This window comes from Eleutherodactylus coqui, chromosome 3 (genome assembly GCF_035609145.1).
Source record: "Eleutherodactylus coqui strain aEleCoq1 chromosome 3, aEleCoq1.hap1, whole genome shotgun sequence".
NCBI classification, from domain to species: domain Eukaryota; kingdom Metazoa; phylum Chordata; class Amphibia; order Anura; family Eleutherodactylidae; genus Eleutherodactylus; species Eleutherodactylus coqui.
In genome coordinates this window covers 275,346,985-275,364,111 of record NC_089839.1, presented here as the reverse complement: position 1 = coordinate 275,364,111, position 17,127 = coordinate 275,346,985, and the positions used below count along the sequence as shown (strand labels likewise).

The 17,127-nt window shown below is 44.6% G+C and overlaps 1 protein-coding gene across 1 annotated transcript in view; it reads right to left on the bottom strand.

The window, feature by feature from the left end:
- LAMC2 (laminin subunit gamma 2) overlaps positions 1–16,875 on the bottom strand; it is a 41,489-nt gene extending 24,614 nt beyond the window's left edge. The window contains exons 1-5 of the mRNA XM_066597449.1: positions 16,678–16,875; positions 6,078–6,275; positions 5,819–5,936; positions 4,004–4,105; positions 2,149–2,285 (exon numbers count right to left, since the gene is read on the bottom strand). Of these exons, the coding sequence (XP_066453546.1) occupies positions 2,149–2,285; positions 4,004–4,105; positions 5,819–5,936; positions 6,078–6,275; positions 16,678–16,771 (649 nt within the window). The 5' untranslated portion in view covers positions 16,772–16,875. The remainder of the gene's footprint in view (positions 1–2,148; positions 2,286–4,003; positions 4,106–5,818; positions 5,937–6,077; positions 6,276–16,677) is intronic.
- Positions 16,876–17,127: the final 252 nt, after the last annotated feature.

The window sequence follows — 17,127 nt, the reverse complement described above, 5'->3', positions numbered from 1 at the left end:
CCATCACCCAGGATCACCACCAGTAAAAAGGATTATTTATTCTTCATCAATGTACAACTTCCCCAAAGGCTCTGTGCTAATAGTTTATTCAGGGAACAGTCATTGCATATTTCAGTTAGCAGATTTAGTCATTTGGTCAACCGAGTTAATTCAGTAGAGACTGAGATTTTCAACCTGCCTGTGCAGCTATTTGCCCTTGGCCAGGGTAAACCCTTTATTGACTGTGATAATTCTGTTTTCCGTGCACAATATTAAGGACACCCTATTCGTAGGGTGTGGACCGAGTTAGGCCATTGTCCACGGGCGGATTTTAATTATAGAATGGGAGATCCACAGCTCTAGGCGCCCATAGGGATGCATTAGCATCCACAAAACAATTTAGAGCATGTGGATGTGATTTTTTTGTTTCCTGGCATGCAGATCGCATGGACGGGAAGAAATCGCAGCATGCTCCATTTTTCTGCGAAGTCAATGAAAGCTGTCCGATCCGTGGCACAGCCACAGCTTCAACTGTGGATGTGCCGCGGATGTGTGGGAAAGCAGGAGATTTGAAAGAAAAAAAATTGCACTGCACATGCATTTGGCATGTCACCGGCGCATCCAGATGTATCCGCCATGCTGAAGAAAGAAGATCTGGCCAGCATGGAGGAGACTCGCGCTGGATCTGGATAGGTAAGAAAATGTCTTTTCTTGTTCATGTCTGCAGACATGGCTGGATTTCGCTGCAGGATTTAGCAGATGGAATCCGTGTGTGCAAGTGGACATTGGGCCTCGTGTGGCGCAGAGTGTAAGCTCTCGTTCACGACATGAAGGTTGCAAGTTCAAAACCTGAATGGTTCAGGTAGCCGGCTCAAGGTTGACTCAGCCTTCCTTCCTTCCTTCCGAGGGCGGTAAAATGAGCACCCAGCTTGGTGGGGGGTAATAAATAAATTACCTGAAAGCGCTGCGGAATAAGTTGGCGCTGTTTGCATTATATGTTGTATGATATTGTCATATTAACCTGAATCGTACATTCAGTAAAACATTATTACATTATTACATTACATAAAACATTATTTGTTCAACTGTAGCGATTTTCTATATTTTTGGCAGTATAGCCTTTTTTTTACATGGGAGCCTATGGATAACATATACTGCTGTATGAGAAGTTGAAAGTTTATAGCCAACGTCTATGGGAAACACAAATATAGTGGGTAATTTATTAAAGGGATATTTCAGGCATTTATTATAGGCTCAGGATAGGTCATCAATAGTTGATCGCAAGGGATCCACTGCTCGGGATCGGCTGTCAGTGCAGCGGGACCGGATGTCCACATCTGTGGTCAGAGCTGGAACTGTAATAGACGGCTTCCCTCCCGTTGAGATCAATGTGCGCTATGCCTCCTATTACACTTCTGGCTGCTCATTGCACTCAGAGATAGAAATGTAATAGAAGGTATCACTTCCCTTGACTTCAATGGGAGTAAAGCCGTCTATCACATTTCCAGCACTGACAGCGGGCCGGAGGATGAACTGACTGGTAATCAGTGGAGATCCTGAATGGCAGACAATTAGTGATGGGCAATCGGTAACCCATCCTGAGAATAGGTCATGAATAGTAAATGCCTGGAATACCCCTTTAAGATATTCATGCTGTTTGATGGTGTAGAAAAGTTGAAAATTTTGGCGCGCAACATTATTGTGAGATAATTTGCGACTTTTCGCCTTTTGAAAGTGCGCATCATTATTAGATGGGTCCATAGCCAGCATCTCTCTCCGGCAATTTCTAAATACAGAAAAGTGCTGCAATCTATAGTGCAAATCTACAATTGCTCATTTACTGCAATTCTCTGCCTTTAGGATAGCCCACGATGAGCCACGATTATGAAAGCTCTTTATTTTCTTAAAACCTCCTTTATTTATTGGGGTGTCAGTAGATAAATCTCGAACCCTTTGCACATTGACTAATAATATTTCTGTGACATTTGATTTCTATTATGATGTGAAGAGACCTAGAATCAATAGGAAATGACTGCTGGCAAAGCATGGCTTATAACAAGTCAATGTAGGAAAGCTATAGGAAAGCTCCTACAGAGATAAGACTGTCTGGGAGGAAGCTCCCTTTGAGAAACAGTGTGCAAGAGGAAATAATATATCTCTGTAACTTACCTTTGTCAAATATAGATGTGACCTCGTTCCTGCTGTAGTCAGTAGAGCTGCTGCAAGTGGCTGAATGTCCGTAACAAAAGCACTGCAAGCATCCCTCGGACCGCCCGGCCTGTAGGTTGTAGTATCCAGGCTTACACCTACAATAAAGACCAAGAGACTGAAGTTATGCAGCTGAGGAACTTGTTTCTGATATTACCTCCTGTGTGGGCCCATAAAACCAGCACCTACCGTGTTTCCCCGAAAATAAGACAGTGTCTTATATTAATTTTTGTTCAAAAAGGTTTAACTTTTTTTACATGTATAGCTGCCTGGACACTATTTAAATTGACTTTTTTAATTAACTGTTAGCAGGGCTTAATTTTGGAGTAGGGCTTATATTTCAAGCAACCTCAAAAAGCCTGAAAAATCATTTAGCATTCTCAAAAATTCTGGAAAATCATGCTATGTCTTATTTTCAGGGTATGTCTTATCTTCAGGGAAACAGGGTAGTATATGTTGCTCGAAACAAACTATGTACAGTATATATCTTATTGACTAGGTGACTCTTTGTAAAATGCCAAATTATAGTCATAGAGAAGGTTCCCTCTTATTGTGATTCGCCACTAGGAAAATTACAAATCACATCTGGTAAAACTCTATTCTTTAGGTTTGCCTGCGTTCGCAGATGCGTATAAAGTACAGGGATGTGGTCACCATGTGATGTTCAAAGGTGTTTTACCAAGTGATAAAGTTATCTCCTGTTGGAGTAATCACTTAATTTTGGTGATACTCAAGGGGTATTGTAGCCTTATCAGTCAGTGAAGCCAAATTATGGGCGGTGCATCGGAGAAGTCAACACAGAAGCAACACTTGTGTCTTTCTAGCAGTTCTTCTATTTTATTTCTCCAATAAAAAAGTTTATATAGTGTCGCAACCCCCCACAAGGTTAACAGTTCAAAGTCTACCGCATTTGTGATATTTCTCTCTTAGTAAATCATTACAAAGGTTAATTATGACTGAGCTGCATGCTCATCATTTAGGACCGTGTTAGTAAAACTTAAAGGGGTTTTCCAGGAAGAATACTATCAATGACCTATCCTTAGGATAGGTCATCAATAGTTGATCGGCTGGGGTCAGCTAGTCCGCTGACAGCTCCGCAAATACTTAGGGGTTGGAGCTTGTAACTGCAGACATGGCTCTCACTAATTTCATTGAGAGCTACACTTGCAGTTACAAGTGCCAGCCACTTCACAGAGGTTGGAGCAAAGACTTCCACTGCTTCCACTCCGACCTCTGTGTAATTGTGGCGATATCAGCGGGCGCACAATCAGATGATCAGTCGGGGTCCTCGAGGGACGGACCCCAGACAATCAACTATTGATGACCTCTCCTGAGGAAAGGTCATCAGTAGTATTCTCTCTGGGAAACCTCACGTCGCACTCACGTGCACCTCTAGGCAAATACAGATCAAATACTGATGATATATGGTTGTAATGTCATCTCTGTAGCACTTCCATAATACGGGTCTGTATTACAGTTGTGTTACAATATACTCATCTGAAACTGGACTTATGAAGATGTAATAAAAAAACTTCTGACGCCTGAAGTGGTGGTCTATGGGAATCTGAAGATTCCCACCGACCTCCAGAGCAAAAGAGTTGTGGCATCCTGCTGAGCTCGACCCTCAGCCATACACCAGATACTTGATTACAAGCAGACGACCAATTGACTCTCCAAATATGTTGCACTATGACATAAAAATGCGCTTTTTCTGTAGATTGTGCTGTAATAAAACATTTATTGCCATTTATGGAGAATACTTATCATTTTACCGGATCCCAGAATAATGAAGAGAACTACATAAAGTTTATATTACCTGTCACAACTCTCTCCAGTCACTTGGGGTTTGCAAACACAACTTCCGGCCCTGTCGCACCCTTGGCTGCTGCCTGCTGGGTCACATAGACAGCCTTGTCGCCTGACATTCGGGAAAAGAGGGACAGCATATTATTCGTGATGTTCATTTGGCAGAGATTCCAAGATATAGGGGCTCGTTTACTGCTAATCTGTAGATTCTCTGACCCAGTCATCTAGCCAACCACGTTTGGTGCTTGTGAAGGTTGCTCAGATCCTTAGGGCAGCTTCACACAAGCGGAGTTCGTTGCATGGCGCCCGAATGTGACAGTCATGCAGCAAGTATGCAATGAGATAACATACTTGCTGCGTGCCACCGATCGTCATGCACTATCTTGGCGTGTATGCGTGCAATAGAACATGCTGCAATCTTTATTGAGCGCGTATTTCGCACCATGTGTGTGATCAGGCGCCATGGGAGCCTATGGCAGATTGGTGCAGTGTATTCGCTGCAACAATACTTTAGTGTGAAGAAGCCCTTACACTTAGGGCTTATTCAGACGACCGTATATCGGCTGGGTTTTCACGCCCAGCCGATATATGGTGTCCCTCTCTGCAGGGGGAGGAGGCTGGAAGAGCCTGGAGCAGTGCAGTGAGCTCCCGTCCCCCCTCTCTGCCCTTTGCCACTATTTGCAATGGGAGGGGGCGGGACAGGGCGGAGCTAAGTCACAGAACGTAGAGGCAGCCACCGTATATCGGCCTGGCGTGAAAACCCAGCCGATTTACGGTCGTCTGAAGCCGCCCTTAGGCCCCTTTACACAGGCATATATGTGCATGCATTTTCACGTGCAAAACTTGCGCACGCAATATGCGAAGAATAGAACTGATTGATTTCAATGAGTTAGTTCACATTTCCGTATTTTGTGCTCATATTTCAGTCGCGCAAAAAAAAAAAAATTGGGCATGCTGTATTTTTCTGCGTATACGCACAGCAAAGATCCCCATAGAAGTCAATTAGGGGGTGCTCAAATGTGTGTGCAATACGCACTGCATACTTCTGCTGGAAAAAGAACACATCCGGAACTCATTAAGACGAATTAGGTGCGTCTTTGTTTGCTGTGCACAAATGAACATGGTTTGTAAAAGAGCAAAAAGTACAGTAAGCTATGCCAATGCGTGCGCAAAAAAGCATTGTTCATTCAGCAAAAATGTAGCGCTCAGGCGTACGCAAATATGTATACACCCGTGTGAAGCCGGCCTTACACAGTTTTCCTGTTTCCAACACATCAACCTCAAGAATTGACTTCACTTGTTGTCTAAAATATCCCCTCACTTGAAAGATAATCAATGTTATTCACTCCATCTGTCAGGTATTTTAATGTTACGGTTGATCAGCGTGCATTCTCTAGGCACTCAGACTATAAATCTATACAAGTGAATACTTTCTTTATATCAACGCTTTTAGCCTCTGTGCATGGACATAAAGATAGCTGAATACTACTTGATGTGACATTGCAGCCCAGGTACATAGTGGGTTCCTTTTACATTGACTAGACTCTGCAAACAATGTAAGATTTATGTCCTCATGGGCGGTTCTTCAGGTCCTCGGGGGCAGATCCTAACTATTTGCACCATGCTGCTGAACTTGAGTTTACTGTCACATCATAAAGGCCTCTCACCTACAGCTGTAAAGAGGAGATTACCCCAACTGACCCTTCAGACATCTATTGTCAGCCCCATATAAGATATTCTAATGGTATGCAGCTAGAAAATGATGGCTCGGCTTGATTATATCACAGCTGTTCAATTAGTTAAGCTACATATAAAAGATATTTACCTGCAACCAGTCTCAGTTAGTGAATGGAAGCCAGACTGGCATCGGTCACATTTCTCACCCGTCACACCAGGCTTACAGCTACATTGTCCATAGTTATTACATTGGGAGGTAAGAGATCCTGTAAGGGGAAACATCAGTAAAGGTGGGATCTGTTTCCACTACTCATTGCACATAGCGATACCTTACTCTACTATAATTATTCATTTCAACTACCGTAGTAGCTTAGTAAAGTGTCAGTTAGTGCTTTTGCATAACATACCTTTAGCGTGGCAGTGACAGGGTGCGCAGGCACCACCCGGTTGGCGGTAGTACCCGTCTTTGCATCTTTCACAGTTTGGACCATCTGTGCCTCCATTACAGTCTATGCAGCGGAACCCAGAACCTGTCCGTGCCTGCAAATCTGGGTCAAACACACAGCGCCGGGAGTGGCCGTTACAGTTGCAAACGGATACGTGGACTGGAGGATGGGAGAAAGAAGCAAAATGTGAAGAGGATACTTATAGACCGGCACTAATTACTTAAGAGCACGTAATCAAGCCACCAACAAATAACGGGGTTGTCAGGTTTAGAAATCCCATTATTAGATACACTTTTAGAGTTAATAGGGGAGGCCTGTTTTTAAAAAGTACGGATGAGTTCAATAGTCAACATGTAATGCTTCATTTTTCCTGCAGTGGCGCTGTAGGAGAATTAAATGCATGAAACCAGCTTTCCCCCCAGATTACAGCTGATTATAGAGGGGTGGGAGGGTGGCGTGCTGAGATTTTGTAATACAGCTATGAAAAATTAAGATATCCTACATGGAAATAGTAAAGATTATGTACACTGTCATATACTAATGAAATCCTGACAGTAAGTAACAGTCCGAAGTTCAGACAAAAATGTTCTCTAAGTCACATGTCAACGGTTGGTACTGGTAATTGCAGTTATTAATTTCAATGGGAGCTGCGCCTGCACTTACGAGTGCTGACCACTACACAGGGGTCAGGGCAATCTGCCTCCACTCAATACCCTGTATGTGAAAGCGCACATCTGATCAGTTGATCGGTCCGAGTTCCCTGACGATCAACCATTGATGGCCTATCCTTAGTTTAGATCATTCATTAATAAATAGCATTTGCCTGGAAAACCCCTTTAATATTAACTGTATAGTAGTATTATTTAGACACTGTATGGAACTATTATTAGACTAGTTTATGTACAGAACTGTTCTCTGGTCATTATAGGTAGGTATTATTTGAACATTTTATGGAGGTATTACTTAGGCATTATGAGGCACTACTACTTGCACAGTACAGTGAAAACATTTTGCTGCTGTCATCATACACTGCTCTAGAATTATAGATCATAGAATAGTAGAGTTGGAAGGGACCTCCGGGGTCATCGGGTTCAACCCCCTGCTCAGTGCAGGGTCACTAAATCAGCCCAGACAGATATTTGTCCAGCCTTTGTTTGAACACTTCCATTGAAGGAGAACTCACCACCTCCTGTGGTAGGTGACCTGTTCCACTCACTGATCACCCTCACTGTCAGAAAGTTTTTTCTAATATCTAATTAGTGTCTCCTCCCTTTCAGTTTCATCCCATTGCTTCTAGTCTTTCCTTGTACAAATAAGAATAGGGCTGATCCCTCTGCACTGTGACAGCCCTTCAGATATTTGTAGACTGCTATTAAGTCCCCTCTCAGCCTTCTTTTTTGCAAGCCAAAGATTCCCAGATCCTTTGACCGTTCCTCATAGGACATGATTTGCAGACCGCTCACCATCTTGGTAACTCTTCTCTGAACTTGTTCCAGTATGTCTATGTCTTTTTTAAAGTGGGGTAGCCAGAACTGGACACAGTATTCCAGATGAGGTCTGACTAAGGAAGAATAGAGGGGAATAATTACCTCACGTGATCTAGACTCTATGCTTCTCTTAATACATCCCAGAATTGTGTTTTCCTTTTTGGCTGCTGCATCACATTGTTGACTCATGTTCAGTCTATGATCTATTAGTATACCTACGTCTTTTTCACATGTGCTGCTGCTTAGCCCAATTCCTCCCATTCTGTATGTGCTTTTTTCATTTTTCTTGCCTATATGTAGGACTTTGCATTTCTCCTTGTTAAATACTAGAGATGAGCGAGCGTACTCAGAAAAGCACTACTCGCTCGAGTAATTTGCTTTATCCGAGTATCGCTGTGCTCGTCCCTGAAGATTCGGGTGCCGCTGCGGCTGACAGGTGAGTCGCAGCGGGGAGCAGGGGAGAGCGGGCCGGAGAGAGGGAGAGAGAGATCTCCCCTCCGTTCCTCCCCGCTCTCCCCTGCAGCTCCCCGCTCCGTGCCGGCACCCGAATCTTCAGGGACGAGCACAGCGATACTCGGATAAAGCAAATTACTCGAGCGAGTAGTGCTTTTCCGAGTACGCTCGCTCATCTCTATTAAATACTATTCTGTTAGTCGCTGCCCACTGTGCAAGCTTTTCTAGATCTTTTTTGAATACTCTCCCTCTCTTCCCTAATATTAGCGATCCCTCCTAGCTTTGTGTTGTCGGCATATTTGATCAGTTTCCCATCAATTCCCTTCTCCGTAGCATTGTTATTTAGACAACCATATGGAAGTTTTAGTTGGCTAATGTATGGCACTGTTTGGCATCACATCTATAATTTGACACTCTTTGCTATACTTATTTGTACACTGCATCATAGTACACTGTATGGGGGCTCTAATAGAACTCTGATCCCTCCTGGCAGCGTTCAACATAAGACCAACCCCGTTGCTAACAGCGCCAGGAAGCGATCGGTGGGGTCTTAGACTTCCTGACGCCTGCTCTCCCCTATTACCCGAATCACTCCAGCTTCCTAATATAAACGTAAAAGTTCATTAAAGGTGAGCCTTCTCTTTAAATGATCCATTTTCATCTGTCTGCACATGTTACAACGCATTTGTTTTCCAAACCAGACAGTGAAAATGTTCCTTCACTGGATAATCAGAGCTGTAAACTAGTAATTTGGGCTGTTTACGTGACGTACGGTATACTTACTGATTATTCTGCCGTCTGACTTGTTTTCCTGATATAAATAAATTGTTATGGCCGCTTAGAACTCGCTTTTAAAGGGTCTAGTAATTTGATGACAGACTGATCCAGCAAAACTCAGGTTGGAACATGACTACATTCCACACCAATTTGATGCCAGCCAAGAAGTAGCTCTTCTCTCACGTTATAAGAATGCTCATTCCCAGCCGTTTAGTCCCAAGTGATCAGCAACTGCTTGTGCTCTTTTAGAAAGTTCTGGGGTCACATGACCTAATTATCTCGCCTCCTGACACTCCCGTCATTGTGTAGAAAAGTCGGCCTTCAACAATCCCATTACTAAAAAAGTTCCTATTGGCATTCTGCATCTCGGATGCTATTTTTCTCTTCTTCAGTCACATTTCCCATCATGTGTCCTTGATTCGCCCTATGAATTATTATGCAGTACTTAGGCTGGATTCACACTTATGTTGAAGGCTTGGACCCTCCGTTGGTTATTCCGACAGATTTGATGGCAGGATTAGCATAGCATGCATTTGTATTCGTGCTGGCAACCAAAATGGGCCCCATTTATAAGTCAATGGTGTCCACAAGGCCTTGATGAAATCTGGTATGTGGTGATCCACCACAGTATTGTAGCTTCCATTGTAAATAGATACAGATGTGAAGAGAATCTGAAACCGATCTATTGTGATATATAATACAGCCTACTGTTCATATAATTTAAGGAACCAAAGTTAGGAAACGCTACTTACACTTAAATTAGATACCCATACATTGACCAACCTTGGATGAGTAGTTTGCATGGGCAGATTGGTCACTCGGTTATTAGGTTTAGGGAATTTTTGGGGGTATAGTCGGGGTCAGCTGACCCACCATAGTACTAGAGGTTCCACAGGAGGACGTAGGATCTGATATATGGGCAATAGTAGGAAACCCCTATGGACCTGACTTTGAAACCAATCACATACCACTAGCGTCTATTTCTTATGTATTGATTCACAGTTAGGGTGTATTTAAGCGGCCGATTTTCATGCGTGATTTCTGTATGTTGTGATATGCACAGAAATCACGCGTGAAAAGAACCTATTATGTTAAATGGGTGTATTTACATGGGTGATTTTTCTCTTGTCGTGACACAGCAAGACAGAAAAAGAAAGGCAAGAGTGCAAAACACTGAGCCCCATTCATGTAAGAGCCGCCTCCTCCTCCATCATTTGCTTCATCCTAAATGGAATCTAGCAGCGTATAGGGACAGATTTCAGCGGTCTGTCTCTTATACCGATCGGTTTACTGGTTTTGTAAATCTTACTTTTGAGACTTTGCATGGCTGACCTATAGCTGAGTCATGTGAAGCTCATGTATATTCCTATTGGGACTGATGAATCTGTGAGCGCACACAGGGTGACCGGGCTCAGGATGTCCTCGAAAGACCACCAGTAGAGAGGATTGTTTGATTGTCTGATGAGCACAAGCAGCTCAAACAGTTTCGCGGTCCGCCATCCAGACACAGGTGGCGCCATCGTTTCACCCCTGTTTCGGTTGGAACCATTGCCAGGTGCTTGGCCGGAGGAAATATGGTCTCAGGGCACCCATTACGTGTACGGCCTTTGACACCCACCATCACCTCAGTTTGTAGTGGTGTTGCGAAACGACAAAGCTGGCTGCTACAGAGTGGAATCGGGTTTTCTTCACCAACAAATCCAGGTTTAATTTGGGCGCTGATGACTATCGTTTGCATGTCTGGAGACCTCAGGGTGAGCACATCAATCCTGCCTTTGCTGTGAGGCGGCACACTGCCCCCTGCTGGTGTGATGGTCTGGGGGGCCATCGCATATGACAGTTGTTCACCCCTAGTAGTGGTACGAGGGCCAATGACCGCTCAGTGATATGCTTAGGACATCCTGCAGCCACATGTGTTCCTCTCATGGCGGCTTCCAGCAGGATAATGCTCGGCCGCAGACACAAGGGGGGCACAGGAATGTCCCCACAACATTGTCACACTTCCCTGGCTGCCCTGTCATCAGATTTATCACCAATAGAACATGTATAGGACCATCTGAGACACCAACTTCCACAGTTTACGAGTTTGTTGTACCGGTAGAGGTGGTACAATAGGGTACTAGAGTCTCCATGCCCGCCCATATCACATCTTACATCCAAGCTAGAAGCGGTACAACAGGGTACTAGAGCCTCCCTGCCTGTCCATATCACATCTTGTATTCAAGCTAGAGGCGGTACAATGGGGTACTAGAGCCTCCATGCTCACCCATATCACATCTTGTATCCAAGCAAGAGGAGGTATAACACGGTAGTAGAGCCTTCATGCCTGCCCATATGACATCTTGTATCCAAGCTAGTGGTGGTACAACAGGGTACTAGAGCCTCTATGCTCATCCGTATCACATCTTCTATTCAAGGTAGAGGTGGTGCAACAGGGTACTAGAGCCTCCATGCCCGCCTGTATCACATCTTATATCCAAGCTAGAAGCAGTACAACAGGGCACTAGAGCCTCCATGCCCACCCCTATCACATTTTATATCCAAGCTAGAGGTGGTACAACAGGGCACTAGAGCCTCCATGTCCACCTGTATCACATCTTGTACCCAAGGTAGAGGCGGTACAATAGGCTACTAGAGCCTCCACGCCTGCCTGTATCACATCTTGTATCCAAGCTAGAGGTGGTACAACAGGATACTAGAGCCTCCATGCCTGCCTGTATCACATCTTGTACCCAAGCTAGAGGCAGTACAACAGGGCACTAAAGGCTCCATGCCCACCTGTATCACATCTTGTATCCAAGCTAGAGGTGGTACAACAGGGCACTAGAGCCTCCATGCCCACTTGTATCACATCTTGTATCCAAGCTAGAGGTGGTACAACAGGGCACTAGAGCCTCCATGCCCACCCGTATCACATCTAATATATCCAAGCTAGAGGTGGAACAACAGGGTACTAGAGCCTCCATGCCTGCCCATATCACATCTTGTATCCAAGAAATGACACATTGGAGTTTATGCCTGCAGCAGAGCTGAATTTGTAATTTAACTCTTTGTGGACAGTGAATTCAATAATCCTATAGCTTTACTTGCGATCTCAGCTCTGCTATACGGATAAACTCAAGGGTTCTGTATCTGCCGTTACACATCTGAAAGACTATATAAAAAGTTACATCATCAGCCACAATCCAGAAAACACAACATCTTCCTACGGGGCCCATAATACATAACTATATAAGGAGAAGGTAACGTCTCATCTGACATACCTATGAAGCCGGAGGTCTCGGCTGTGCCAAGTGATGCCACAATGCTCCTTTTACTAGAGTCCCTTGTCACTATCACACTAAATTGGTGCAATAACTACATGCTGTGACGTAGAATACATCTATAGTCTCAGAACAGCACGTGGGCCGGTGCGCTACAAAAATACGAAAATGGTAAAATCAAAATAATTTCTAGACAATGTGTACGAGGACGGTATTAAATATCTCATTGGCTGCTGGGTACATTGGTCCTTCATCTTTACAGAGTCTGACTTCGGTATGACGTTATTGGGTGATACAATAGCACCGCCATATTAAGGTACTAAAATTACTGCGCAGAGCGACTAAGAATGAGTGTAGCTCTGGACTCCGGCGTGCTATCACGTCATGCGAGGTGTTGTATGATGTGTTTCAGTAAGTTCTACAAGTATAGGCAAAAAATAAAAGCAATTAGTGAACATTAGAGTAAACCGTGGTGCGAAGAAGTGCGATATGTGGATAATAAATTGCTTCAAAATGATAAAAAAAACAGATTATAAAGGATAGAGCGGCTCATGAGAATTACAAAAAGTCTAAAATCACTAAAGCTGAACGTCAAAAGGTTTAACAGGAAAGTCTCCATCTCTGATTTGGAAATGCTGCTGTTTGGGTGAATGATGGCTTAGACCGGCTGCACAGGAACGGATTTACATTGCGGAATCCACGGTCGACGTCCGCCTCACGGATCTGAAACAAATACCATTCGGAACACGCTGTTGAAAAGTGCTTCTTACTACACACTCGCGGACACAGATTGCGCTTTCCGCAGGCGGAGTAAAAAGCGCAATGTTCTATTTTTTTGTGCGTATTCCACACGGATAGATTCCATTAAAGTCAATGGAAGCCACACGACCCGCGGCCCATTGACATTGCGGATAGGTCGCGGGTATCCATGTCATCACTTAGCGATGGTGCGGGAAAAAAAAAAAAAAAAGATTTGAAAAAAAAAAAAATCTGTACTGCACATGTTCGATGGCGAACCGCCGGTTCAATTCGCTGGATTCCTCTGTGGGCTCCCACATGCGGAATCCGACCCATCGGTGTGCAGCCAGCCTTAGGGCTTATTCAAACGTCCGTATATCGGCAGGGTTTTCACGCCCGGCCGATATACGGTGTCCCTTTCTGCAGGGGGAGGGAGGCAGGCCGGGCCGGGAGCAGTGCACTGAGCTCTTGCCCCCTGTCCGCCCCTCTCCGCTGTTTGCAATGGGAGGGACGGAACGGGGGCGGAGCCAAGTTCCGCTCTGTCCCATTGCAAATAGTGGCGATGGGCGGAGAGGGGGCAGGAGCTCAGTGCACTGCTCCCGGCCCAGCCTGCCTCCCTCCCCCTGCAGAAAGGGACACCGTATATCGGCCGGGCGTGAAAACCCAGCCGATATACGGATGTGTAAATAAGCCCTTACTCTGAGACTACATAGAAGATAATCGATGCACAAGCGTCTATTATACGAGTTGGAGATTTCAATAATTAAGCCAAACTGAATTTACACGCTTTACGCTAAATGAAAACGCATTTTAATCTAGATTCTCCGCCCATCGAATCTCCCACGACTCTGGTGGTACTAATATAGGTTTAACTTTTGCCCATGGTATTGATTGATCTCTTACCATAAGTACGTTACTTCTCATACCACAGAACCTTGTACAACCACTTTGTTTGGAAGATTTATGAAATTACAAAATTAAAATGTCAAACCTCTACTGACTAGATCATTTATCCAGACAATACCTATCATACAGATTGTATTCTACACCTCTAAAGACTTGCGGCCATGACCCCAACACAGCCCTGTTTAATGCTTTCTGGAACACTATCTTTTCTCCTTCGGGAAAGCACCTCAACGGTGTCTTTACAATTCCTGGTGGTTGCTACAAGGCTTGGATAAAAAGTCTAAGGCCTCATGTCCACGGGCAAAATATGATTTAAGATCCGCAGCGGATCTCCCGCATGCGGATCCGCATCCCATAGGGATGCATTGACCACCCGCGGGTAGATAAATACCCGCGGATGGTCAATAAAAGGGATTTTTAAAAAAATGGAGCATGAAAAAATCTGGACCATGCTCCATTTTCGTGCGGGTCTCCCGCGGGCTTCTATTGAAGCCTATGGAAGCCGTCCGGATCCGCGGGAGACCTAAAATAGGAATTTAAAAGTATTTACCCATCCGGAGCGGACCGGGAAGGTCTTCTCTTCCTCACGGCCGGATCTTTCTTGCTTCGGCTCGGCGGATGTGCCCGGCACATGCGCGCGGCACGTCGACGACGTGCCGCCGGCGTGACGAATTCATCCACCGGCCGAAAAAGAAGATCCGGCCGTGAGGAACAGCAGACCTTCCCCGCCCGCTACGGATAGGTAAATTCTTTTAAATTCTTATTTTCAGCCCTCATGTCCGCGGGGCAGGAGGGACCCGCTACGGATTCTACATGTAGAATCCGTAGCGGGCCTGATTTTCCCCGTGGACATGAGGCCTAACACTGACTTTAGGGAGTGCTGCCTTCCAATAGGTGGCGCTGTGGAGATATTGTTTCATATCCCTTATTTGCATTTTTTCTGGATAACCAGTACAATTATATAGTGATATAGTCAGCACCTGTGAACATATTGTAAACCTGCAATGGACCATGGAAAAATCTCGAGAATACCAAAAGAATATCTACATGTGCTTGATCGACTACATCAAGGCCTTTGACTGCATCGACCATGACAAGCTATGGCAGGCCATACAAGAGCTGGGCATGTCAGCACATGTAGTCCAGCTGGTAAAATCACTTTATACCAATCAGGAAGCCACTGTGAGAACACAGTATGGGGACACAGATTGGTTTGGGATCGGAAAAGGCGTTCTCTCACCCTTCTTGTTTAACCTATATGTGAAAGTGATCATGCAGAAAATGGACCTAGACGAATAGGAAAATGGTGTGAGAATAGGTGGCAGAAACTTCAACAATTTGCGTTATGCAGATGACACATCTCTGCTTGAAGAAACAGAAGCCGGTCTGAAGCAGCTGATATGGAAGATTAAAACTGAAAGTGAAAAAATGGGCCTCTACCTGAATTAAAGAAGACTAAAATAATGACAACTGCAAAAAATGGCCAAATTCAAATCACAATCGACAATGAGGTCATAGAATCCGTGCGAGACTTCACCTTCCTTGGCTCAAAAATTGACCAGGCTGGAGAATCTATGCCAGAGATAAAACGTAGGATAGCATTGGGGCGAAGTGCAATGCTAAACATGGACAAAATCTGGAAAAGTTGGGATATTGGCACAACAATTAAATGCAGGATTATGCAAACCACCGTTTTCCCTTAAAGCCATGCATGGATGTGAAAGCAAGACTGTGAAAAAAGCTAATAGAAGGAGGATTGATGTGTTTGAACTGTGGTGCTGGTGAAAGCTGTAGAGAAGTCCTGAATCGTATAAGACCCGCTATATATTTGTAGGGCAATATGACCTGGCTCAGGGTCACGGAGAAAAGATGACCGGGGTCAGATTCACAGAGGACAAGATGACCAGGCTCAGACTCACAGAGGGCAAGATGACCGGGCTCAGGCTCACGTATTTTGGCCATGTAATGTGAGCAGAGTTGCTAGAAAAATCTATAATGCTTGGACAGATCAGTGGTAAAAGAAGACCCGGCCGCCAAAGGACACGATGGCTGATACTGTCAGAGCTGATACTGGCATGGATATCACACAACTGAAAGAAGCAATTCAAAACCGAAAAACCATGGAGGGAGCTCGCCTTTAGGGTTGCCGAGGATCGTAATCGACTAAACGACTAACAACAACAACATAATCAGCAAAGACCCCTGCAGTGTTTTCCAGCTTGTGGCTCTCCAGATGTTGCAAAATCCCAACCATCCTCATCCCCTCAGGTTGTCCGGACACGTTGCAGCGCGAGCTCCATTACTGGCCTCAGTTACAGCTCAAATACAAGCTCCTTGCAAACCTTTTTTTTTGACTCCGAAATAAGAAGTTGAAGCTATGCCATTGCCATTCTCTGTACTGCTGCAAAACTTGACATAAAGTATATGCCTTTCGGACAAGACCTTAGAGGAGCAGTAATGTACATTAGAGGTTTTCACGTTTGCAAAGCAGAGAGCAAAGATATGAGTGTAATTTAGAAGCAGAGCTGTCAGCGATTAAACAGAAGGGGATGCTTTTTTTTTTCTTTCTAGGAACAGCGCCACTCTTGTCCGTGGGCTCTGTCTGCTATTGCAGGTCAACAACTCTATCCCGTTCACTTGAAATAAAATCAACTGCAATACCAGACATAGCCTATTGATGCGAGTGGCGCTGTTTTTGGAAAAAGAAGACCGTTCTTTCTAATCTTAAGCACCTATTTCAAATAAGAGATATTGCACTCAAAGTAAAATGCGTAAAAAAAAACTGCTCGCAATAAATTGGTTACACAATTAAACCCGTACATCATTCAATAAGCACTAAATGCAAATATGCCACTCGCATTATGGTTTTAACTATTTAGATTCCATTGCACTCGATGAACCACTACCCTCCATCAAAAGTAAAATCTTGATCCTCACCATCTATATCGGACTCAGCAAGAACCAAGGACAGTGACCCCAATAATGGAAGCAGCAGCAGCAGCGGTGGGTCCAGACTCCTCCATAAAAACATCCTATGGTGCTTATGGTTGCTCTTGGGGGGTCCTGTGTATGGTGCACCCTGTGTCCTCCGTCTGGCTGCTTCTGTCTCCTTCAGGTGTGCTTTATGAGTTCGCTGTAACCTGACTCATTACAGACACAAAAATCTTCTGTTGTGACTCACCTTCTGAATAACCGCCCAACCCTTCCCGATCCCAGACACAGTATATCCTGCTGTATACATCATACCTGCTCAGTGTGCGCGGTGCGGTCCAGCTGGGTAGAGGAAGGCAGATTGTACTATTATTGCATATGTGGAGACTGTTTAAGGGCAGCATTAACTATGAAGGATCCGGAGCCGGTGCCTACTAATAAACATAATACAGACTG